The 27645-nt window shown below is 40.5% G+C and overlaps 1 protein-coding gene and 1 long non-coding RNA gene across 10 annotated transcripts in view; both read right to left on the reverse strand.

Annotated features, from left to right (window-relative positions):
- UNC13B (unc-13 homolog B) overlaps positions 1–27645 on the reverse strand; it is a 565224-nt gene that overhangs the window by 378174 nt on the left and 159405 nt on the right. For 7 of the 9 annotated variants that reach the window (XM_075579702.1, XM_075579858.1, XM_075579781.1 and 4 more), the window contains 4 exons: positions 24992–25117; positions 15606–23444; positions 11449–11751; positions 10193–10283 (listed from right to left, as the gene is read on the reverse strand). In XM_075579702.1, the coding sequence (XP_075435817.1) occupies positions 10193–10283; positions 11449–11751; positions 15606–23444; positions 24992–25117 (8359 nt within the window). The remainder of the gene's footprint in view (positions 1–10192; positions 10284–11448; positions 11752–15605; positions 23445–24991; positions 25118–27645) is intronic. The other 2 variants (XM_075580121.1, XM_075580181.1) reach the window with 2 other exon arrangements.
- On the reverse strand, positions 24100–24985 carry LOC142473202 (uncharacterized). The gene is made up of 3 exons (XR_012790006.1): positions 24541–24985; positions 24398–24499; positions 24100–24356 (listed from the first exon to the last, which is right to left on the reverse strand). It is a non-coding gene; the product is annotated as an uncharacterized LOC142473202 (long non-coding RNA).

A 27645-nucleotide genomic window follows, 5' to 3' on the forward strand; every position in this document is an offset into this window, starting at 1 on the left:
GCAGGTGCAGTCTGGCCGGGGCAATGATCCTTCACAGTCTTCCACACAGATTTCCCTTATTAATGCCGTGATCAGTGCAAGAAACGACACCATCTCACCACGTCTAGGTAAAGCGCACACTTCGCATCAGAACATGTGACAGGCCTAGTGGCATTTTATTTATTTATAAAATGTGTTACCATTGTGAGTTACCTCTCGGTTTCAAGTATGTCCTGGGCACAGAGTTATGATGACAAATAATACATGGTTACAAATACATAGTTACATTAAGTGAACAAGGTATACATTATATACAAGACACTGCATGCACAGTTACAGATAACATATATTATAGACATATGTAACAGTTACAGACCAGGTTAAAAATGTGAGGAAAGAACTTAGACTGGTGGTGGCTGTGAGAGTCTCCGGTAGGTTGTTCCAGTTTTGGGGTGCACGGTAGGAGAAGGAGGAACGGCCGGATACTTTGTTGAGTCTTGGGACCATGAACAGTCTTTTGGAGTCTGATCTCAGATGATAAGTGCTGCATGTTGTAGGGGTGAGGAGCTTGTTCAGGTAGACGGGTAGTTTGTCCAGAAAGTATTTGAAGGCAAGACAGGAAAGGTGAACTTTGCACCTAGACTCGAGTGTTGACCAATCTAATTCTTTGAGCATTTCACAGTGATGTACTGTATGTTGTAGTTGCATTGGAGAAGAAAACGGCATACTGAATTGTAGAGTGTATCAAGTTTGCTAAGGTGGGTTTGGGGTGCCGAGCCGTATACTATGTCCCCATAGTTGATAATTGGCATTAGCATCTGCTGTGCGATACGTTTTCTGACCAGCAGACTTAGGGAGGATTTGTTCCTGTTAAGTACACCTAGTTTGGCATAGGTTTTGGATGTCAGGATATCAATGTGCATCCCAAATGTTAAATGGGAGTCAAACCATATGCCCAAATATTTAAAACTAGTAACAGGGGTTAGGGTGGTATTAACGTTGGTTCTGATCTGGAGCTCAGTCATTGGAAGCTTTAAAAAATTAGCCTTGGTCCCAAATACTGTACCATTGTTACAGTCTTGTCAGTGCTTTAAAAACAGTTTGTTTTGGGGAATCCAATTTTCAAGTCTCAAAAAGTAAGACTGAAGTATGTGTTCATGGTCAGAGAGGCTATGGCTGTGTGCATATAGGATTGTGTCATCTGCATACATGTGTATTGAGGCTTCCTTACAAGCTGTAGGAAGATCATTGATGAACACAGAGAAGAGTAGGGGCCCCAGAACAGAGCCTTGCAGGACACCACAGGTGATATCCAAGGGGTTGGAGTTAGAGCCTGAGATGGACACATGTTGGGATCTACCTGATAGGTAGGGATGAACCCAGTTTAAAGCATGCTTCCCTATTCCAGAGAACTGGAGTTTGTTAAGCAGGATAGCATGATCAACAGTATCAAAAGCTTTTGCAAAATCTAGGAATATTGCACCAGTGAGTTGTCCCAGTTCCATTCCACACTGGATCTCATTGCAACCTTTTAGCAATTTTTGGAATTGGCTAGGGAAATTTGTCTTGTTATAGTATTCGCTTAATTGGGAGTGGACACATTTTCCCATGACTTTGGATAGTATTGGGAGAAGGGAGATTGGCCTGTAGTTTGGGACAGTGTTTTTGTCCCCACTTTTGAAGATTGGGACAACTCGGGCAGTTTTCCTGGTCTTAGGGATATGGCCTGAAGACAGGATAGAGTTTACTAGGGAAGCAAGCGGTTTGCCTTTTCCTTGGCCAACACATAACAATAAAAAAGTAAGTAAAATTCAGATTTCGGGTCACTGCAATGCTCTTGAGCGCAACTTCTGGTTTAATCTGCAAAGTCCCTCATTCATTTTGATATTTTAAAATAAATAAAACCATGAATCATGTACGGTTCCATTCAGAACGTGCCAATGACCGCTAAGAATAAACGAAATGGGCCCATACTGTATAGAAAAAGGAGCTGTTCCGCCTCGTGGTTTTTGTGTGCGTGGTTTAAAAAAAAACGTGGAAAGTTTACCTGAACTGGGGTGGGGTCCACTGTGCTCTGTGGTGGTCCCCCGACATCCAGTGACCCCATGGATAAAGATAAAGAGCCCAGCATTGACCCAGGCTCCACCGAACAAATTGCGAAACAATATGGCCACTGGCGTCAGGGTTCACTCTCGTGGGCAAAAGAAAAGTCGCAACTTCGTCAGTATAAGACGTCGCAACTATCTATTGGTGACTCCGACACAACCATATTTGTAGTTACTTTTGTATTCTTGTACCAAAACCGGTACAAAAAACCTATGAATATCTCCAGAAACAGCCCCAGGAGGGATCACGGGTTTAAAAGAAGCGCGATTGAAGATGTGCTAATTATGGGTAAAATGGCTCCATGTGACATGTTTTTCCCACCGTGTTTTTTTTACAGCTGGTTTATTGTTTTTTGATTTTTTTTTTTTTTTTACTTCTATCTGTATCAAAAGTCTTCAAAACTCATATTGTAAAACAAAATCTTTAGGGAACTCTGGTTTGCGCAATAAGTGAGCGGCGTGATTACGGTGACTAATACACGGTAACTGGTAAGTACTGACATGAGAAAAAGTGTTCAGGCTTTGTAACGATTCATACACCGCTCTCCCACAAGAGCAAATGTTTATCTTTTGAGAAATAAACAGTTCAAAAGTTGAAGAAATATTTGTCAGTAATGGGACATAGTGAATAACATATGCACACTAAACAATAAGCATGTTTCTATCCATGGATTGAGATATGTCATAGCAAAGCCTAATATGTTATCCGCGAGTGAGACATACAGGCCGGGTGTGCACAAAACCTGTATTGTTACTTCTAGCCTAATAGATGAACAATCGCTGACGGACTGTGCAGAAATGAGTTACTTTAGCTACTTACTACTTATTATCTGAGCAGCTTCCTCTACTCCTTAGAAAGCCCTAAGAAAACGATGTGATGCCCGTAACTCAGGAAAATTAATACTACATACAGTATGAAAGTATCTATTGTAACAGTTATGCAAAATACAACACAGATGAGTACAACTGATGAGTACAACTCCAACCACACATACTGAAGCTAAGATGTATAGAACGCCAGTGCATTAGAAGAACAAGTCCTTATAATTATAACGTCTGCAATTGAAAAACTCCCAATGTACTGTGTAGTACAATAAAGTCGCCCTAATAGGGTTAGGGGACTAGTACTTAATGCCACTGGCACCACTAATGATTAGTACAGACAAAGTCCCATATGGTGAGAATAACAGGTTATGGCAACCCACAGAAAAGACTCACTTTTTGTTCCAGGAGTTTCCCACAGCAGGTAAATGCATGGCGTGCAGTCCACCAGGTGATGCAGAAGGAACAGGTAGAAAAACGGCAGTGCATTGCCAAGAAGACCAGGAGGAGGCTCCCCTAGGGGGGACATTTAGTCCAATCTTTTTATGCAATAAATATTTTTGCTCCTGGTCTTCTTGGCAGTGCACTGCCGTTTTTCTACCTGTACATACTGAAGCTACCCTGCAGCTTTGAGAAACTCAACACCACAAAACAGGCTACTGTCAAAGGATGTCTTTTGTTTCACACTTTTGTATTGAGATTTTACAGGGAAAAGCATACATAATAATAAATCACGGATCTACTGTAGGTAGAGGGTGGCAGACCGCCACGACACGTGGCTATTTGCCGAGTGGAGGAGGCATAGCTAGAGTGATTTCAGATGAAGCGTTCTCTTCCCCAGATCTAAACGGCCACACCCTCCTGCCACGCACCCCCCCAGCCGGGCGGGCGGGCGGGCGCGCACCCAAGGAGCCAGGTCTATGTTTCCCTTTTGGTACGAGAAAGAGGGGGGGTAGAAGGTTGGACTATGTCTTTTAACCATTTCGCTGCCAGAGCAAACTGTTGCCAGTCTTTCTGGCAGCTAAAGGGTTAGATAACATACTAAAGTTACCACGTTAGAAAACGGGAGGATCTGGGCTGGGGCTATTTATTCTATCCTATGTGGAAAGCAGGGAGACCAACTTTGGTCAGATAATTTTCCCTCCCCTTATACAAACATGGCGTTTCCTCCATGTGTATGCGGTGACCAGTGGAGATGATTAGAGATGTGTGACAATGTCCAAAAGTGACGGCTTTTTCTCATTTTTTATTTAAAGTGAATTTCTCATTGGTGGGGAAATTTTGCATTGCTGGTCAGCAATCCAAAATGTAGCAGAACTGACACATTTCCGCAGAGGATTCGCCAGCCTTACAGACCCTGGAATATGGCTTATGGGAGAGAGCAGAGTAAAAGTCATATTTCATAGTCTGGAGCCAACAAGAATAGGTGAATCGCTTGTTCATGGTTTCATGGCTGAAAAATGGCAAATGGCACCAAGTTCTCCACCATGGGCAAAAGTTTCATACATCCGTAAAGTCGTACAACATACAAGTCCAAACAAACAGTTACAGGCCGACTGAGAAAGGTGCATGGAAACAGGAGTGTTCAATTATTACTTACAAACCAAGACGATATGTCCCATTACACAGACATGTTTTGTAAGCTTAGTTATTTATGCAGCTACTGTATCCAAAGCAGATAACTTATGACGTGGTCACTATTTATTAAACAATAAAAAACCTATGTTGTAATTATTAACCAAGTGGTTTTTATACGATTTAAAAAAAAAAAAGTTATTTAGAAAAAGAAAGTTTATAAAATTATGCTCACACTGTGGTTTTTTGCAATGTGCTTATAGCTCTGTGGGAATTATGTATGCGGTGGGAAGTATGTATCCTGTGGGAATTATGTATGCGGTGGGAAGTATGTATGCTGTGGGAATTATGTATGCGATGGGAAGTATGTATGCTGTGGGAATTACAGTATGTGTGCTGTGGGAATTACAGTATGTATGCGGTGGGAAGTATGTATGCTGTGGGAATTACAGTATGTGTGCTGTGGGAATTACAGTATGTGTGCTGTGGGAATTACAGTATGTGTGCTGTGGGAAATACAGTATGTGTGCTGTGGGAATTACAGTATGTGTGCTGTGGGAATTACAGTATGTGTGCTGTGGGAATTACAGTATGTGTGCTGTGGGAATTACAGTATGTGTGCTGTGGGAAATACAGTATGTGTGCTGTGGGAAATACAGTATGTGTGCTGTGGGAATTACAGTATGTGTGCTGTGGGAATTACAGTATGTGTGCTGTGGGAATTACAGTATGTGTGCTGTGGGGATTACAGTATGTGTGCTGTGGGAATTACAGTATGTGTGCTGTGGGAAATACAGTATGTGTGCTGTGGGAATTACAGTATGTGTGCTGTGGGAATTACAGTATGTGTGCTGTGGGGATTACAGTATGTGTGCTGTGGGAATTACAGTATGTGTGCTGTGGGAAATACAGTATGTGTGCTGTGGGAAATACAGTATGTGTGCTGTGGGAAATACAGTATGTGTGCTGTGGGAATTACAGTATGTGTGCTGTGGGAATTACAGTATGTGTGCTGTGGGAATTACAGTATGTGTGCTGTGGGAATTACAGTATGTGTGCTGTGGGAATTACAGTATGTGTGCTGTGGGAATTACAGTATGTGTGCTGTGGGAATTACAGTATGTGTGCTGTGGGAATTACAGTATGTGTGCTGTGGGAATTACAGTATGTGTGCTGTGGGAAATACAGTATGTGTGCTGTGGGAATTACAGTATGTGTGCTGTGGGAAATACAGTATGTGTGCTGTGGGAATTACAGTATGTGTGCTGTGGGAATTACAGTATGTGTGCTGTGGGGATTACAGTATGTGTGCTGTGGGAATTACAGTATGTGTGCTGTGGGAAATACAGTATGTGTGCTGTGGGAATTACAGTATGTGTGCTGTGGGAATTACAGTATGTGTGCTGTGGGAATTACAGTATGTGTGCTGTGGGAATTACAGTATGTGTGCTGTGGGAAATACAGTATGTGTGCTGTGGGAATTACAGTATGTGTGCTGTGGGAAATACAGTATGTGTGCTGTGGGAATTACAGTATGTGTGCTGTGGGAAATACAGTATGTGTGCTGTGGGAATTACAGTATGTGTGCTGTGGGAATTACAGTATGTGTGCTGTGGGAATTACAGTATGTGTGCTGTGGGAATTACAGTATGTGTGCTGTGGGAATTACAGTATGTGTGCTGTGGGAATTACAGTATGTGTGCTGTGGGAAATACAGTATGTGTGCTGTGGGAATTACAGTATGTGTGCTGTGGGAATTACAGTATGTGTGCTGTGGGAATTACAGTATGTGTGCTGTGGGAAATACAGTATGTGTGCTGTGGGAATAACAGTATGTGTGCTGTGGGAATTACAGTATGTGTGCTGTGGGAAATACAGTATGTGTGCTGTGGGAATTACAGTATGTGTGCTGTGGGAATTACAGTATGTGTGCTGTGGGAATTACAGTATGTGTGCTGTGGGAATTACAGTATGTGTGCTGTGGGAATTACAGTATGTGTGCTGTGGGAATTACAGTATGTGTGCTGTGGGAATTACAGTATGTGTGCTGTGGTAATTACAGTATGTGTGCTGTGGGAATTACAGTATGTGTGCTGTGGGAAATACAGTATGTGTGCTGTGGGAATTACAGTATGTGTGCTGTGGGAATTACAGTATGTGTGCTGTGGGAATTACAGTATGTGTGCTGTGGGAATTACAGTATGTGTGCTGTGGGAATTACAGTATGTGTGCTGTGGGAATTACAGTATGTGTGCTGTGGGAATTACAGTATGTGTGCTGTGGGAATTACAGTATGTGTGCTGTGGGAATTACAGTATGTGTGCTGTGGGAATTACAGTATGTGTGCTGTGGGAATTACAGTATGTGTGCTGTGGGAATTACAGTATGTGTGCTGTGGGAATTACAGTATGTGTGCTGTGGGAATTACAGTATGTGTGCTGTGGGAATTACAGTATGTGTGCTGTGGGAAATACAGTATGTGTGCTGTGGGAATTACAGTATGTGTGCTGTGGGAATTACAGTATGTGTGCTGTGGGAATTACAGTATGTGTGCTGTGGGAATTACAGTATGTGTGCTGTGGGAATTACAGTATGTGTGCTGTGGGAATTACAGTATGTGTGCTGTGGGAATTACAGTATGTGTGCTGTGGGAATTACAGTATGTGTGCTGTGGGAAATACAGTATGTGTGCTGTGGGAATTACAGTATGTGTGCTGTGGGAAATACAGTATGTGTGCTGTGGGAATTACAGTATGTGTGCTGTGGGAATTACAGTATGTGTGCTGTGGGAATTACAGTATGTGTGCTGTGGGAAATACAGTATGTGTGCTGTGGGAAATACAGTATGTGTGCTGTGGGAATTACAGTATGTGTGCTGTGGGAATTACAGTATGTGTGCTGTGGGAATTACAGTATGTGTGCTGTGGGAATTACAGTATGTGTGCTGTGGGAATTACAGTATGTGTGCTGTGGGAATTACAGTATGTGTGCTGTGGGAATTACAGTATGTGTGCTGTGGGAATTACAGTATGTGTGCTGTGGGAATTACAGTATGTGTGCTGTGGGAATTACAGTATGTGTGCTGTGGGAATTACAGTATGTGCTGTGGGAATTACAGTATGTGTGCTGTGGGAATTACAGTATGTGTGCTGTGGGAATTACAGTATGTGTGCTGTGGGAATTACAGTATGTGTGCTGTGGGAATTACAGTATGTATGCGGTGGGAATTACAGTATGTGTGCTGTGGGAATTACAGTATGTGTGCTGTGGGAATTACAGTATGTGTGCTGTGGGAATTACAGTATGTGTGCTGTGGGAATTACAGTATGTGTGCTGTGGGAATTACAGTATGTGTGCTGTGGGGATTACAGTATGTGTGCTGTGGGAAATACAGTATGTGTGCTGTGGGGATTACAGTATGTGTGCTGTGGGAATTACAGTATGTGTGCTGTGGGAATTACAGTATGTGTGCTGTGGGAAATACAGTATGTGTGCTGTGGGAATTACAGTATGTGTGCTGTGGGAATTACAGTATGTGTGCTGTGGGGATTACAGTATGTGTGCTGTGGGAAATACAGTATGTGTGCTGTGGGGATTACAGTATGTGTGCTGTGGGAATTACAGTATGTGTGCTGTGGGAATTACAGTATGTGTGCTGTGGGAAATACAGTATGTGTGCTGTGGGAAATACAGTATGTGTGCTGTGGGAAATACAGTATGTGTGCTGTGGGAATTACAGTATGTGTGCTGTGGGAAATACAGTATGTGTGCTGTGGGAATTACAGTATGTGTGCTGTGGGAATTACAGTATGTGTGCTGTGGGAATTACAGTATGTGTGCTGTGGGAATTACAGTATGTGTGCTGTGGGAATTACAGTATGTGTGCTGTGGGAATTACAGTATGTGTGCTGTGGGAATTACAGTATGTGTGCTGTGGGAATTACAGTATGTGTGCTGTGGGAATTACAGTATGTGTGCTGTGGGAATTACAGTATGTGTGCTGTGGGAAATACAGTATGTGTGCTGTGGGAATTACAGTATGTGTGCTGTGGGAATTACAGTATGTGTGCTGTGGGAAATACAGTATGTGTGCTGTGGGAAATACAGTATGTGTGCTGTGGGAAATACAGTATGTGTGCTGTGGGAATTACAGTATGTGTGCTGTGGGAAATACAGTATGTGTGCTGTGGGGATTACAGTATGTGTGCTGTGGGAATTACTGTATGTATGCTGTGGGAAATACAGTATGTATGTTGGGTATTTAGTATGCGCTGACCACTTTATATGAAATCCTTCAGAATACAAGTACTCAAGTAGACGTGGAACAATCAGACAGCTCACTGATTGTCTTTAAGAAGAATATGATGTTATGGTTCTCTAAAGGAGATTAAAACAATAAATACAGTGGCAAATATTTCCATTTATCTAAAACTGTTGGGAAACTTCATTTAAAAAAAATCTGTTTACCCAAAAATACGGCCACGGGAATACAATAATATGGTAAACACCTGTATGTACATTTAACGTGGTATTTTTTATTATTTTTTTTTAACTTCGACCAAGGATTTGGGTGCCACTTTTGATGCACAACTAACTGTCTTTTATAAAATACAGAAATACAGTATGATCATTTAAATGTACAGCTTCTGTTTGTAGCTTGTGAGTGGTTGTTTTTGCCTTTTCCTAGCATGATTGTTTATTAGGTTTAGTTCATTAACTAACAGCCTACAATTTGTGAAACCATTTTGAAGATAAAATAATCTATCAGTCTCTCAAACTGAGTTCCTTTATTATGCTATTTAGTAACTAATGTTCCACTGAGCAATAATATAACCATTACACTACAATGGCACAATCACAGCCCATCTCCAGAATATGTGTTTTATCTTTGGTTGGCATACCCAGAATATGTGTTTTATATTTGGTGGCATACCCAGAATATGTGTTTTATATTTGGTGGCATACCCAGAATATGTGTTTTATATTTGGTGGCACACCCAGAATATGTGTTTTATATTTGGTGGCACACCCAGAATATGTGTTTTATATTTGGTGGCATACCCAGAATGTGTGTTTTATATTTGGTGACATACCCAAAATATGTGTTTTATATTTGGTGTCACACCCAGAATATGTGTTTTATATTTGGTGGCATGCCCAGAATATGTGTTTTATATTTGGTGGCACACCCAGAATAGGTGTTTTATATGTGGTGGCACACCCAGAATATGTGTTATATATTTGGTGGCACACCCAGAATATGTGTTATATATTTGGTGGCACACCCAGAATATGTGTTTTATATTTGGTGGCACACCCAGAATATGTGTTTTATATTTGGTGGCATACCCAGAATATGTGTTTTATATTTGGTGGCACACCCAGAATATGTGTTTTATATTTGGTGGCATACCCAGAATATGTGTTTTATATTTGGTGGCACACCCAGAATACGTGTTTTATATTTGGTGGCACACCCAGAATATGTGTTTTATATTTGGTGGCACACCCAGAATATGTGTTTTATATTTGGTGGCACACCCAGAATATGTGTTTTACCATTTAAGAGAAAGTTCAGTTTGTTATAAAGTTAGATAGTGAGAAAAAATATTCTGGCTTAAACAATGTGTTGGTCCCCCTCCCCCAATCCAGCAGAAAAGAAGCATTTCAGGAACAAACCGGAAGCCGGGGCAGTTACTACTCATTCCTACCTCCTGCATCCGGACTCGCACTTTCCCAATGGCTCGGAGCCAGTGAGCTCTGGCCGGTGAGAATGGAGGAGGCCCAATTTCTTCGTGGAAACTTAAAAAGAAAAAAGTACGGATAAGAGAAAGGAAACATGGAAGCAGGTACGAGAACGCAGGTCTATTTCTGTTCTTCTGGGCCAGGGAATGTGATTACTATTTTTTTTTAAACACAGAATAACAGCAATTTATGGCTATTGTCATTAAATAACAAGGTCTCTGCGTGTCCTTTCTGCACCATTAGACCAATATCCCACGCGGCCTGCTTCACCGGAAACATTTCACCAAATGCACGGGAGAATGTGCGCTAGGCCGTGAAATACGTTACTTTATGCTTGTTTTGTATTTTAAGTCAGAAAGTTGTTAGGGCCACAAAAAAAGCAACTGACGCCATTTATCCTCTTACAACCTTACATAATATTCAACATATTGCTTCATCGCCTTCATAGCTCATCAACAGAGTCAGTGAAACGTTCATCCTTTACATGTTTGGTAGTTTACTTTCTGTGCACGGCCATGGCTATTACCCTAATCCTACAAGTAAAAAGGGCCTGAGAAACTATTGAAAGCCTTACAAACAGTGTGACCTGAGCTAAGGGCCACTTAATCCATTTCCACCCCCCAAACACGGACATACTACATCTTTGTGGGAAGTAACGCAGTGAAGCTTCCCCTTAAACATGCAGCCCCTCCTAGGCCCAAGGGAACCAAAAGGTAGTGTGACATGTTTAAGGGGTTAAATCGAGTTGATCGACACGTACACAAGTTAAAGTACTTTAAACTCATTTTTTACGTCTTTGTAAACATGGTCACCTGAGACATCGGATTACAGCTGGATTATAATGGGTTTAAGGAAGACAATGACATTGTTGTTTTCACATTTTTATGTGTAATATTTACTTTTACTAATAGGAATTGCACATTTAATGCAGATTATCTAGAACATATATCTTGATCTAGAACAGGGATGGCCCACTCCAGTCCTCAAGGGCCACAAACCAGTCAGGTTTTAAGTATATCCCTGCTTCAGCACAGGTGGCTCCAGTCAATGATTGAGGGATATCCTGAAAACCTGACCTACTGGTGGCCCTTGAGGACTGGAGTTGGACACCCCTGGTCTAGAACTTTACGTTGGAAAATCTATTCTGTTTTGAATAAATACCCTAACTCATGGTTTAATCAATGTGTTGAGTTATTGTAACCATACTCCATCTGGCTCTTACCTCTCTTGTTTCTCTACAATGACATCTTTGGGTTGATCCAGCTCTGGAAGTATTTTGGTTGGGACATTTTCAGGGACCATCTCATGTTCCTGAGACACCTCTGTTTTATCGGCCTCGTGGTTACTATACCATTCTTGGTCATTTTTTCGCACATTACCAGAGGTACGAAAACAATTGGAGTCCCGACGTTCCTCTTCCAGTTCCAAGGACTGAAGACTTTCATGATAATGGTCCAGTTCACTCAGCTGAGAGCTTCCCTGGCTAACATTGCCGGAAGAGCCATACCGGCTACTGCCAGCAGGACTGTGGGAAAGCAATAGAGGGAAACTAAATCAGCCAATGAGAGGGATGTTATTATAAAAGGCACAACATCTGATGATATATGGGAGAAAGCAGAAAACCTCTAAACGTGAGCCATTAAGTAACAGTGGTGTAGTGGTAGTGTCCAATGCCTGACAACCTGGTAATTATCCCAGTGACCGCTCTGTGCCCTTTGGCCAGTCACCCCCCTCTCTCATTGCCTCAGGCACAAACAAATTAGACACTAAGCCCATTGTGATTACTATAAATGATGATCTATATGCCCTGTGCATTATAGTTTTGTGACCGTATGTGAATTGGTCTGTATTGTTTTACATTTAATATAGGAATCTTCATATTTAATATGGTACTCGGAATAATATATTTCAATTCCCAATGACAAAGAAAAAATGACTCATGAGCCCCCTGAATAGTGTAACCTACATTTAACAATGATTGGGCATGTTAAGGTATGTGAACTGCTAAACATTTGGAAACAAAGGTCATATTTAAAATGGCAACCCCTAGGGGACATGTAGCCTCCAATGGAAGTATGTAACAGTGGGCAGATATATGCAATGATCCTATCTAGATATGAATCTACATGCCAAGTAATTGTGACCTTATGGAGTTCACATCTCAATAAGCTTCAAGCCACAAACATTACAATTAAAGCTCTACTTAGCTGGGAGTTGTGTCTGAAGAATTCTATCTATGGGTACAGAGCTGCATGCACTGCAAGGCTATGTAATACTGGTGTGTGTGTGTGTGTGTGTGTGTGTGTGTGTGTGTGTGTGTGTGTGTGTGTGTGTGTGTGTGTGTGTGTGTGTGTGTGTGTGTGTGTGTGTGTGTGTGTGTGTGTGTGTGTGTGTGTGCCTTTGTATGAAACTACAGGATGTTTAAACAAATAATGAAAGTGGGATAAAAAGAGAAAATTATTTTGGAGAAAGATAAACATTTGTAACAAGTTAGCCATTATTAATTAAGCCTGCGATTGTCAAAGTATGTACATATTTTTAGATAACTATAAAATCATTGAAGGTTACACAAATGTATCAACTGTGATAAGAAACCAATTAATTTAGCTAAACTTAAAGGAAAATGTTGATCATATATTTTGAAATGTTTTAATAGAGAGGTGCTGTTGAATGTAAGCTTATTAGTGTGAGGTGCTGCAGGTTATTTATTTATTAAAACCGTTAAAATGGTTTCAATAAACACTGTATATCCTTTATATTTGAAGGTTTACATGTCGTGATACTCCATCATAAACAGGAGTTATATGATCAAATTAAATAGATCCTAATTATTCAAAGCTTCTGTCAAAATGTGATGCATGTCTATTTCTGATATGTGTAACACTAAAATACTTTAAACTTACTACATTTAAATACAAAAATGACAATTGCTGCATTTAAATTGTGGCTAGAAGTGTCCATGGGAGAGAATGAAACGACTGGGCTAATCAAAAGGAGGAGGAGGCAAGAGATCTCATTCTATCAGCTCCTATTAAATCACTGCTGCCTTGCAAAGCTTGGAGTCCCGTGTGTGGAAAGATTGGGTAGAGCCTTATAATGGGATTGCCAGATATATGCACTTATGAATTAGATTGGTATTCCTTCACATTAAGGCAGTGTTTTTTCAACAGGGGTTCCCAAGAACCTTTGAGTTCCCTGAAAACGTCATGGCATTTGAAAATTGTAGCAGATACAGAAATAATTACAATGCATCTGATCTCAGGCGCGCTATTAGAGAGGGTTGGGGTTCCTTACAATGCATCTGATCTCAGGCGCGCTATTAGAGAGGGTTGGGGTTCCTTACAGTGCATCTGATCTCAGACGCGCTATTAGAGGGGGTTGGGGTTCCTTACAATGCATCTGATCTCAGACGCGCTATTAGAGAGGGTCGGGGTTCCTTACAATGCATCTGATCTCAGACGCGCTATTAGAGAGGGTTGGGGTTCCTTACAATGCATCTGATCTCAGACGCGCTATTAGAGAGGGTTGGGGTTCCTTACAATGCATCTGATCTCAGACGCGCTATTAGAGAGGGTTGGGGTTCCTTACAATGCGTCTGATCTCGGATGCAGCATTAGAAAGAGTTGGGGTTACTCAGAAATTTACAATATAATTATAGGGTTCCTTAACCAAAAAAAGTCAAAAACACTGCATTAATTTGACATGTTGTTTTAAGAAAGTGTGATGTGCTTGTTTGTGCACGGAATTTGCAGCATGCAACAGTGTCTGACTGACCAGTAACAAGTCACTCTCACACAGGGCCTTAAATAGTCTCGGGATTTTCCTCATGAAAAAAATACACATTTTTAATAAACAAAGGTTTCTGCAAACTCCCCTTTTGTCGTTCTTGTCAAGATTCTGGATTAGATATAATTCAAATTTGAGAATTCATGATTGTCTATCACACAAAATGTTTGTTGCAAATATGACGCAAACGAAACACTATAATTTAAGGCACTTTGCATACGGCCCTTATATCTGCAACCATGGGTAAGACGTTTACAGAATTCATTTCAATAATACAAACAGAGGACATACTGTAAAGAAGCAGAATTACTTTGCAGTGTGTTGCTTGCCCCCTGGCAGCAAAGGGCAAAAGAGGGTACTTAGAAACAAACATTTGCTTATTCATCTATAACCGTTCCATTTTGGCTACAAAACTGCTGTTCTTGGAGCTTTGTACACCTCGCAGCTGCTCAACATAAGAGGCATGTAAAAGAGCAAGCCTCTGCTTACACCACCCAAGTATCATTTACAATGGGTCTATAGCCCTGTAGGCCAGAGGTGGGCAACCTATTTTTCAATGTAGCCACAGGTGTGGTGAATGGAAGTGAAAATCGCCACACCATGCTTTTCGGTTACTTGCGTCACAACTCATTTTAGCTCCCATAAAAAATAACAGTTCAAGGCCGGATCTAGACCCCAACTGAAGGCAGAGGGTTGTATTGGATGGCTGTGCTGCGTCAATGACTCACTCAGAAAGCAGAAACCAGCACACGCCGGCAGGAAAAAGCTTATTTTACAGTGGGAGCTGGCAAGCTCATTCACCACACTTTCATGGCCGATTCGCCACTGGTGGCGATTGGCGACAGGGTTGCCCACCTCGCCTGTAGACTATATCACACTTGCTGTCCCATTCTGTATTGTCCTTTACGGAAACTTCTCCAGCAGCAGAGAGCAAGGTGTCCCGTTCCTTCCCACCCGAACCCCCAAATCCAGCTGCAATGCATTGAAATAAAACACAGCTTTTTGGCTGAGAAAATGTGAACATCTCTTCCCTGTAACAATACAGTTTGAAACAAATCTGTTCATCCAAATGCCCTCTAGGATTCATATGGAGTAAAATCCAACTGGTTTCCTAGTACCCTCTTTGTTTTTATTTGATGCCATATTCTTATCACGAGCTAGCACATACAGTACAACACAGCTTAACGAAGCGGACATCACTACAGCGCAGCAAGCAGCTACAATCACCCAGGATTTTCTGCCATTTCAGTTGCTAATGGAGAAAATGTGTGATGATCCAGGAGGCTGGTTGTAAAAGGTGAAATCAGCAGTGGGGGTTACAGAGAACATACAGAGTACACCAATGGCGTTTGCATACACTAATCTCAGTTTTAGTACATGGCTTTGGAGGTTACGGGTTGCTATACTCACTCTATATATACGCACAGACTAATATGTAGTCTACAACCAGTTAAAGCTAGAATGTTAATAGCAGGTGACTGGACCACTGTACGTTAGAACAAGCACACATTGGATATCTACAGCTCTATGCGGTGTGCATTATAAATGGTTACTTGGCTGATACCATTTATTATGCTTTTAATGAAAACTGGCCTTTTTATTTCCAACGGTTCCATGCTATGCAGCTCTGTTGACTGTTCATCTGTACAAGGAGGTGTGCAGGGACTAGGACAAGGGACAATATGGCGTTCCTTCATTTCAGATTCATCTTGATCAGCCAGTGAATTTCTTGAAGGTTTTTCCACACGATGAGTGGGACTTTGAGGCACACAGGGAACAACGCATTCGTCATGGCTTTGGGGGTCAATGGTAGTTTTCAACATCAAGCTAGGTAAATCTAAACTGCTAGAACATAAAGGTACAGGATATTTCTCAATTGGCAGATTACAGATCTCCACCTCTGTATTTACACCGGCCTGATCGGAATTATCTTCCCTCTTGCTTATTCCTAGGTTTTCCTCATCTAATTTTAATGCATGTTGTGAGGTCTCCAAATTACTTCCAATATGACATTCTTTGTCATCTTTTTGCCAAGGAAATGAAAAGTCCATCTTCTTTCCAAATACAAAGGTTTGGCTGTTATATTGTTTACTTGATTTTCCTTCATTTCCCATATCAAATAAAGTAGTAGACAACCTTTTAAAGGTGCATAAGAATCCAGGCTCCGAATAGTCAGTAGGTGCAGGTTGTGGTTGTGTAAATAAAGAGCTTCCCGGTACGTTATTATTTACTGAAGTAGGTGTAGAGGGTACAGCATTAAAAGGAGACGTGTTTTCCACAACGCTGTTATTAAATGAACGTTCACCAGTAACTACATTATCTTCTAATGGACAACAAAGTGATATATTTGTCTGCATATCTGAAGTTGAATCCAGGGCCTCATTCCACTGCTTAGTGACAGGTAAATGTTGGAAATCACTGCCTGCTTCAGCAAGGGGCATTTCCACTATGGTTTGTACATTTACATTGTACAACGTGCCGGCGCATTCAGTCTCTGCGGCGTCGTCACTGTTTGACTGTGAACTTTCCGCAATGGAATTTTGTGGTGTATCCAAAATATCTACCGTCCCGAGACTGGTTTCTCTTCTAGTTTCCTTTGAATCTGCACTTTCATTTTCTCCCTTTAGTTGTGTCAGATCATCAGACATGTGGAGGTAATCCGTGATCATGTCACACGTTGTAACTTGCTTTATTTCAGAGTGGTTTCCTTGAACTGGTGATGGCGTACCGGCTCTGGAGGCCCCGCTCTCATTGTGACTGGGCTCAGGCGTACAGTGCGGTCTGTGCGTTGTTTCACTGGAAGACTTAAACATGCTAAATAGATCATCAGACAAAGTTGACTTTTGAGGAACAGATGAAAAATTGAACATAGAATTTTTCTTTGGAAAAGACGAAGATGACGTCTGAGGTTTAAAGTAAAAGCTGGTTGAATCTTTTGGTGACTCAGTTGTTGAACTCCCAGAAAAAACTTTCATTTTTGTCACGAAGCTAGATAACATTCCAACTGATGCATCAAACACAGATTTCTCTTGGATGGGGTCCTTAGGTCTATTTACTGAAACAGGATCATCTATGTTTTTTGATAATGATCTATTTTCTTTTGGCTGCTGTAGAGGCTGGAGGTTACACTCTGAAAACCCACATTCGTTTGAAGCTGGCATTTCCTCCTGCAAAGAAATATTAGTTGTGATACTCGTAGAATCATGAATATCCTCCTCAGCTTTGAAAATGCTTTTGTCATCTGACTCTAAGCTGCACTGTACATCAGAAATAGAGGATCCGTCTGAAAAATATTCTTGTTCATGTATTAAAGAATCAGTATCTTCTGCTACTACATTGGCAAATTCCACATCACATAGACTGCTATCCTGAAAACTAGTGTAAGCCAATTCTGTTACAATTGTGCCATCTTCAACAATAGTACATCTATCATAAATGTTTTCTTCATCCACTAGATAAGCATTTTCAGACCAGCAATCAACTGATTCGCTGATTATTTTGTTATCATCTGCCACTGGCACAGATATTGGATCACCTTCTTCAACTTGACATTTTTCATGTGCTTTGTACCTCGAATCACACAAAATATTTTGGTTCTGCTCTAAGTTGAAATTAATTTCAGCATCCTTTGTGGTTCGTGACATTTCTGGAACAGTTTGCTTTTCTTCATCAAAAAATGAGAACCCAAAGAAACTAGAAAACAAAGAGCTATTCTGGGGTGAACTTTTTGTGCTAGTTGATTTACTTGATGAGAAAAGGTCAGGCAGTTTAAATAGTCCCTCTGATCCAGACTCTTGGTTTGGTAAAGGTTTCTGTATTGTTGTCGGGGGTGTCAATGATTTATCAGGCCCGCTAAAAAAAGAGAAAATATTTCTGTTTGAGGTCTGTGACTGACTCTCCGCTATCTGGCTCCTCTGTTCAAAGTTACTAGTGGGCTGCTCTTGTCTCCTTAAAGGTGTTGGATGCAGCTTGTCAGATGAGTTCCTTTCCTTTCGATGTTCAGACACAATGAATGAATGACCATGTTGTTCTGGAGGCAGCTCTTCCACAAGTGGTTCAGAATAATTGGTATTTGAGATTGATGATGCACTTTTATCTTTGGCTTCCAGCTCACAAAATACACTATTTAGATGTTCATTCATAAAACAACTATGTTCTTGATATTCTGTAGTGTTTGGATACATACTCTGACAATTGTCTCTAATAGTCATCTGTTTCTTTAACGGTTTAGTTCTGGGTGTCTCAGCATGAAATGAAGGTTTACATTGTTGATTCTGAAATATTTCATTTTCATCTGTAAGTTCCACTGGGATTTTTGAATCTCTTTGCGATGAAAATAGTACAGTTTCTGGTGATTTTGCAGATAGAGTTTCTGTTTTAAAGAGTTCTCCAAGGGAGCCAAATACCGATGCAATACCTGCAGATTCTTTTGTTCTTTGAGGACGTGTGTCATTCATTTTAGCAGCCGTTTCATTTTTGGGTAATGGCACGGTTCTGATTTTCACGTCCTCAGGTATATCCGTTGAGTTTGACATGCCAGTATCTACTTGTTTCTTAAAAAAGTCAAAGAACCCAGAAACTTTATTTTTCTCAGTACTCATTTTAACAGTACTACTCTCGCCCATGTTAAACATATGTAATGCAGCCTTGAATAACGTTTTTTCAGGTTCACAAGGCGGCGGAGGTATGTTTGGTTCACCAATATTTGCCTGGCATTGCTCAGAATTTGTATTCTGATTACTCGGTTTTCCTACATTCATTTGTTGAGCATTTACTGTTCGAATATTTGATAGAGTAGCTAATTGATCAGAATTCTGATTTTGAACTGGAGTGTTCGTAGTGAGGTGCTGTGTTTGCAGTGTTCCAGATGCGGAATGGGACGATCTTGTGTCATAGTTCTGTGCATCAATTACATTATCAGTGCACTTCTCTCTTAGGCACAGATGGTTAGAAACAAAGTTAATATTTTCAGATGATGATTCCTTTGTGGTAATACCGGTCAATTCAGGATCTTTAACACTTACAGAAGATGACTTTATTTCCGCAGTTTTGCTAATTAGACCGCCCAGAGATGAGAATAATGATTTTACAGGATTGATCTGCGCTTTTTTAGCCTCGGAATTTGTTTTTTCCTGAGATTGGTTTTCATTACTTGCCTTAACTGATCTTGTAGCAGGTTTGAAAAAATGAGAACCAAAAAGCCCAGGTGATCCACTATCAGAAAACTTCAATGGTAAACTATTACCCGAGATGTGTTCATTTACATCTAAACTCGTTGACAATGTAGTATACTTTCTTAGATCAAGAGATGCTGGACATGCTTCAGAAAAATAAGTCTCTCTATCAGGCCTAAGATCCACTTTGAGTTTTTTAAGTTGACAACATGAAAAATCTAAAGGCTCGTCTCTCTGACAATATATGGATTCTTCAAACATGTGCGAGAAAGTCTCCAAATTCATGTTCCTTAACTGATCGCTCCTTTTTAAAGCTAGGTCAAGAGGGTTATCGACAACATGGTTTTCCAACTGTTCCTCTACAATAAACCATGTAAATGCTTCGTGGCTGAAGGGAACTTTGAAGCCACAAACTATAATCATACTATTATCAAAACAGTAATCTGTGCTGAAATCTTGTAAAATATACTCCTCATAATCTTGATAGGAGTATGTTTCAGGGGTGCACACATATACATACTCGCCTGTAGGATCAGTTAAGAGGGAATAAATGTACAGACCATCACTATACATGTAATATCCACAATCACCATCATCTGACGGCCACCATAGACCAAATTCAAGTAATGACCGCAACTCAAAGTACTCATCACTGTTAGGAACAAATATCATGCTTTCATCCATGCTTAAGGATTCTTGATCTATCAAGGTCCAAAGAGTACTGTCGCACTTTGAAGAGTAACTCAGGTCCATTGGCAATCCCTCACGTAAACAGCTCGCCTCATTTTCAATAGGCGCAAAGTTCGTATCATGCCCATAAGATGCATTCATCACCCACATATCACGTACATCCATTTTTTGCTGTTCTTCTGATTGAATAAATACTCTCCAATCCAAATTTGCATTCTTGTCCTTTTTGCACAGGTTGATAACGTTGTCATCTGTTTCAATTATGTCAACAACGTCCCTTGAGGAAAAATAATTTTGGTTAACAGTATAGTGATCATGTGGCTCTTTGGCATCTTGATCCGGATAAAATTCCACAATATCATAATCCCATTCAAAACTTGATTGACTTCTGCTTTCCTCCACACCTTCAGTTTTGTCAAACCCATTCTCGGTTCCATCAAGCAAGTACATATTGTTTATTTCAGACACGTCTTCACAGTCATCCAGCCAATACGATCCGTAGTCTTCAAATTCAGCATCAAACTGGATAGAGACATTTCTAGAGCCATGCTTTAATCCCCGGTGAATATTCTGATCGTTTCTGGTCTCAGGTTTCTGTAGCCCATATACATCAGAATGGTATTTCTGCTCAGAGCCTCCTTCAGTTATGACATGTATTTCATTCTCTGTACAGGAATCGGTTAGCTTTATATTTTGATGTATTTCTTTTTGCCTGGGTATGATATTTTTACATTCACTTAACGCAGCTGTGTCACTCTTTTCATGACATCTCCCATCATTAGCCTGCGTTTTCTCTCGGGTAATGTCCTTCTCTTTTGTGTTCTCTACCAAATTTGTCTGGTTGTGTTTACCAGCCGACGCGTTTTCACATGAAGCAAACTTGAACAACCCTGAGAGTAAACCAGGGGGCTTAACAGATTGGTTACTTTCTTTTTCTTTGGTAATCCTCTCTTTAGTTGTAGATATAGTTTCAGAAGGAAATTGAAATAGAGCGGAAATAAAACCCTTTGCAAAGCCTTTGCCCTCTGTGTTTTCTGTGTTTTTGCGTGACTTCAATGCATCATCCACGGAGGAATTGCTGTGAGTGTTAAAGCTAAAGTCAAAAAATGACTTTTTGGTATTTTTGTGTGTTCTGTTCATAGCATCATTTGATTCTTCACCAGCCTCTGCTTCAACAAGCATTGGGAAAACATCATTCTCACATGTACCATTTGTTTTTACATCTGCAGTGCTTAGACCAGCAATGTCTTCTCCCTGTCTACTCTTCAGTATTTGGTGACCAGAATCCCTCATGTGTAATTCATAGGTTTCTGAAAACCTTTCAGTATAATCTTCATTACTTATTGAATGCATGTCTGTAATCCTGTGCCCATTGGTTTCAATCTTGGAGTACACATTTTCAGCAGAAGAACATTTAAATAAAGAAGGAACAATGTTCTTTGTGTGAACGGATTTCTCATCCGAATCACTGAAAGAATTCAGAGAAGGAACTTGGACTTGCGCATCCATTGAAAAAAAATCTTCATTTTTGCGTAAATCATTTTCAGATTTGAAGACTCGTGTGGCCGCTAAGTTGCCTTTGTTTTGTGAGGACTTATCTGAAGATCTGAAAAGTTGGCTTATGGACTTTTTCAAAGGGTGTATAAATTGTACACTGGATTTTTGGGTCTGCTCAAACACCTGGCAGTCCTTATTGCTTAACTGCTCCTTATTACAAAAGTCACCCAACATATTAGTCTGCTGTATTTTATTTTCCTGACCATGAGTTTGCGTTTCATCTGCAAACGGATGGATTTCATGTGCAACAGGTGCTACATATGTATCAGGTATGGGTTTGGTAAATGACGGTCTTTCTGTTTTAACATGTGTCGTACGGTCTATTGTTCCGCAGCTCGTTACAGTTCCGCTCATGATATTTGTAATGGATGTCTTTTTTCCGTCTAGCAAACATTCACTTACATAACTACCATCTCTGGTTGCTTCACCGATTTTCTTTTCAACCGGTTCTTTGTCCGAGAACTTATTAAATGGTCCTGATGTATCCAAAGCTTCTGATGAAGACTTTACGTGAAGGTTGCTCTCTAGCCTATTGCAAGTGCCCGGAATTACAGATGGTCTGCAGGTATTGGCTCTGTTTCTTTCGTGTACCTCTTCCAAACCCCTCAGATCACCTGACTGGCAGGATAGCAGATTATTTATCTTGTTTAAATCTGCAACATTGTTGCTGGCTGTAGATCGGTTGGTAAATATTTTTGAAATACCACCAGTTATGGGATATTCTGACTTCTCCGGTGTTAAAGAAACAAATTTCTCTACTGATGCAGTAATATGCTTAGCACTTGATCCTACCTTCTGAGTAAAAGAACTGAAAAAAGAGTTGACTGTATTTTTTACTCCTGACAAATCTGTGAGAGATTCTGATTTAACACTATTTTTCATGCAACCTTCATCCAAATTGTTAGGTATTTTATCACTAGGACTTTGTTTATGTGCAAAATTATTACCGTTTAGGTTGTTTGCGGTCAGACCTGTCTGAGGCACGTGTATGTGCTCACAAGTGATATTTTTATTTGCTGTCAAATTATTGAAATTGTTAATTTCTTCTTCCTTTTCCGCTAGGTATTCCGAAACAGATTTAACCAAACATTGCAATTCATCCATTGTATCTAAAAACTCTTCACTTGGTTCTTCTACAGGAGTTGACTTAATGTCATGCTTTGGGTATCCACGTGTGTTGGCTGTTGCTTTTTTGCCATGATAACTATTTGTTACCTCAGTAGTGGAACTCAAGTTAAGAGAGTCAAAGGCTAACCCTTTAGCACAGGGTAAATTGGGGCTAATCCAGGATTGAGAAAGCAAAGCCAATTCCTCCAGGTCATCATCAGAAACTGGTGAATAGGATTGACTATCTGAAGCACTGCTGTCATATTCCTCCAGAGTATCCAAAGAAGAACAACTGACACCTGCCCTAATCTCACATTCTTCTATGTTAATTAAATCCTTGTGCTCTTGTTTCAATAATTCACTACTGGCCCGCCTTCCACTCTTTACCATTAAACCATTTTTATACGGTCGCAAAATAGGATAAAACGACATTATAGGTTCAGTGCTGCAGTTATATTTAGTAGCTTCATCAGGCCAATTGATCTCCTTTGCAGATTTAATGGTTGCTGCTTTGACTGATGATGGTTGGCGTTGCATGCATATAGCTAAACGCTCACTGTCATTTAAACATGCTCCACTCCTCTCCTTTTCTTTATGTTTAGGGTATCCCGTTTTCTTTCTCAGTCGCCTGTCGATAGTGTTATATTCCTTTGGATATCTGGGAACATCGGATGATTTCTGAATAGGTATCGACTCATCGCGGACGTCTGAAATTCCTCTTATTTTTGAGCCCATATTTGTCTTTGCTACATTGGCCTCCTGCCGGCTTCTCTGACTCTCTTTCACAAAGTCTTCTATGAGTTGCTTCCCTAGCTCCTCACAGTCTCCTTCCCACTTTTCTTCTGGAGCTTCAGTCTCAACAGGAATGATCCTAACTTTATCTTTTCTAACTAAAGAGCCTTTGCTACTTTGCATACATGAAAAAGGAAAGATAAGAAGATAAAATAAAAGAAAGGAAAGATTTAAAAATATTGTTTAGTTGATCATTTGCACAACATATACACACACACACACACACACACACACACACACACTATCCCATATGCATAGTCCTAAACTAACACACATGCATAACACGAGGAACAAGCCCAACGATAAATGGACTGTATGAAGATTGCAAGGTGCTGTGAAACATACACATTTGTGGCATACTAATATGTATCATTTAGTAATACATTTATATATAATACATGAATCAAAGGTTTACATTTGAATTTACATTTCATCAAAATCAATCTAAAGAAATTATTTATTTTACCTGAATATTGATATATTTGCAGCATCAACTTTTTAACTATGCCCAAACCTTACATTTCACCAGGTACTTCCAGTGTGTGAGGAATAACTATGCCCAAACCTTACATTTCACCAGGTACTTCCAGTGTGTGAGGAATAACTATGCCCAAACCTTACATTTCACCAGGTACTTCCAGTGTGTGAGGAATAACTATGCCCAAACCTTACATTTCACCAGGTACTTCCAGTGTGTGAGGAATAACTTTGCCCAAACCTTACATTTCACCAGGTACTTCCAGTGTGTGAGGAATAACTATGCCCAAACCTTACATTTCACCAGGTACTTCCAGTGTGTGAGGAATAACTATGCCCAAACCTTACATTTCACCACGTACTTCCAGTGTGTGAGGAATAACTATGCCCAAACCTTACATTTCACCACGTACTTCCAGTGTGTGAGGAATAACTATGCCCAAACCTTACATTTCACCACGTACTTCCAGTGTGTGAGGAATAACTTTGCCCAAACCTTACATTTCACCACGTACTTCCAGTGTGTGAGGAATAACTATGCCCAAACCTTACATTTTACCAGTGTGTGAGGAATAACTTTGCCCAAACCTTACATTTCACCACGTACTTCCAGTGTGTGAGGAATAACTTTGCCCAAACCTTACATTTCACCACGTACTTCCAGTGTGTGAGGAATAACTATGCCCAAACCTTACATTTTACCAGTGTGTGAGGAATAACTTTGCCCAAACCTTACATTTTACCACGTACTTCCAGTGTGTGAGGAATAACTATGCCCAAACCTTACATTTCACCACGTACTTCCAGTGTGTGAGGAATAACTATGCCCAAACCTTACATTTCACCACGTACTTCCAGTGTGTGAGGAATAACTATGCCCAAACCTTACATTTCACCACGTACTTCCAGTGTGTGAGAAATAACTATGCCCAAAACTTACATTTCACCACGTACTTCCAGTGTGTGAGGAATAATTGAAGCTACGGAACACGTCTGTTTGTACATACTACAATGTTACATGACATACTGTGTGTGCACGTATGCACTGATGGTTACAGAGTAGACATGCAGTTTACATCAGCTCACACACATCAGTTACACCACAGTACAGTATATAGCAGCGACAATACAAGGAGTAAAAACAAGGACATGACACATTGTGTGAAGAAGAGGTTAACCCACCTATCGGACAGATCTAGAGAATGCCTGCTTTCTAGAGAATAATGGCGACTGGTCAGCTGACTAGATTCAGGTGCAGACTCTAGATCGTTTCGTCCATTCGCAGCAGACTCTACGCTATCATATCTCCTTAAAGGGAAAAGAAAAATCAAGAGTAGAAGAGAATGTAGAAGGACAGGAGGTTATTTAAGTTGTCAAGGTGTACGTTAGCAGAAATTAAGATGAAGGTATAACGAGCAATAAAGACATTACAAGGGCATTCAGCAACACTGCTGTGGATATGCAGTACACACTTCCCTTATAGGTTACGATACTTTTATTGGACCAACATGCAAACAATGCATTAGTATATGACAACAAGAACACTACCTGATCAATATTCATGTTAGTCCAACATATAGAATAGTTTACACAGAAGCCCACATTCTTGTGACAAATTAATCAATTAGAAAAAATTCCTACCCTCAATCTCCGAAAATAGACTATTACACAAAACTTAATTGCATTAAACATACAGTACAATAATATATATATATACACATATACATATATATACACACACACACACACCATTAGTTCTAAGTTTGCTTTATGCATATTGCATGTCACCATATTGTACTATTTTACGTAACGCAAGTCTGGTCATAGATCCAATGATAAACTAAAAAAAGATATACCCTATAACTCAGCGCAAAAAAATATATAAAGTGTAAATACAATATGTGAATAATAAGCTTATTGCTAAGTGAAAGCTGCCACGGGGTCTCTGCCAAACAAATTCCTCACAAACTCATTACAGACAATTATACAAAAAAATGCAATGACCCGGCGCTTCAGGCTACAACAATACCCCAGTCCAATGATTAGTCCATATAGATATGGAAAGTTCTTTTCAATATTCCAGCTGATGGAGCGATGGTGATCCAATTGCTGGCTGCTGGTTCCGAACTCCTCCTAGTATGTAATGGACAAAAAGGAAAAGACCATTGCGCAGCCACAAGAATCCACAAATAACTCCACAACGGATTAAAGTAATGAATTTACAGACTTGCTGTGTTATTGTTCCTTTGAGACAATCTGTGCTTTTAACCTCTTCTCTTCCAGATATCACGAATCCCACGTGTTGTATGTCTATCCTCCAGGTTTTCTGTCTGTTCACAGCATTACCACTTGGTCATAGTTCCCATGTGTTCCCAGAAAGGAAATAACATGAAAGATGATGGTGCAGATTGATAAAAATTTATTACAATAAAAATAAAAAACAGCCAAGGGCTTACTCACATAAACCAGGCTGTGTAAAAACAGCTGACAACGTGCCGTCCGCAGCGTGATACAATCAGGTAGGCAGGCTTCTGGGAGGATGGTGCTATTGTTGTTTGCAAACCCTGAAGTGGCGTCTAACTCTCAGTAGTTACTCTGCGAGATTCGCCCCCTCTATTTGCTATAGCTTCCTCTATCTCAGCTTGAGGTGGCCAGCACCTACTGATATAGGTTATATACCAACTGACCAGGGTATATATCAGTAGGTAGCAACTCCCCCCTCATCACTGATGAAGTGACCACATTGCGTCACGAAACGCGTATGGAGAGGGAGGAGCTAGAACTGACACGGTCTTCAGAAGCAAGAGCATAGAGATCAGGACAGACGCCAGAGTGTGACATCACGAGGCTTAGCGCGGGCTGACGGCAGTTACCCAGAGAGGTGAGAAGAGCACATTGTGCAGTGCTGGCCACCTCAAGCTGAGATAGAGGAAGCTATAGCAAATAGAGGGGGCGAATCTCGCAGAGTAACTACTGAGAGTTAGACGCCACTTCAGGGTTTGCAAACAACAATAGCACTATCCTCCCAGAAGCCTGCCTACCTGATTGTATCACGCTGCGGACGGCACGTTGTCAGCTGTTTTTACACAGCCTGGTTTATGTGAGTAAGCCCTTGGCTGTTTTTTATTTTTATTGTAATAAATTTTTATCAATCTGCACCATCATCTTTCATGTTATTTCCTTTCTGGGAACACATGGGAACTATGACCAAGTGGTAATGCTGTGAACAGACAGAAAACTTGGAGGATAGACATACAACACGTGGGATTCGTGATATCTGGAAGAGAAGAGGTTAAAAGCACAGATTGTCACAAAGGAACAATAACACAGCAAGTCTGTAAATTCATTACTTTAATCCGTTGTGGAGTTATTTGTGGATTTTTGTGGCTGCGCAATGGTCTTTTCCTTTTTGTCCATTACATACTAGGAGGAGTTCGGAACCAGCAGCCAGCAATTGGATCACCATCGCTCCATCAGCTGTAATATTGAAAAGAATTTTCCATATCTATATGGACTAATCATTGGACTGGGGTATTGTTGTAGCCTGAAGCGCCGGGTCATTGCATTTTTTGTATAACTGGTCATAGATCCCCCTAACTTCTTTTTTTCAGGTCCCCGAATCTGCCTTACGCCATAATCACACATCATACAATCTGGGTAGTGATATAATAACGAGCGCTTCTCGTGCCACTTTCTGCTTCGTGTTCACTTTAACATGGGTACATTTAAGATTCTGCAAATCATTTGTGTGCTCATTTGCATGTCATTACCCAGAACCAGATAGGAAGGTGGAACAACACGTTTTCTGACGTCAAACCGTACATTTCTGCTCGTAG

The sequence above is a fragment of the Ascaphus truei genome, chromosome 1, assembly GCF_040206685.1.
Source record: "Ascaphus truei isolate aAscTru1 chromosome 1, aAscTru1.hap1, whole genome shotgun sequence".
NCBI classification, from domain to species: domain Eukaryota; kingdom Metazoa; phylum Chordata; class Amphibia; order Anura; family Ascaphidae; genus Ascaphus; species Ascaphus truei.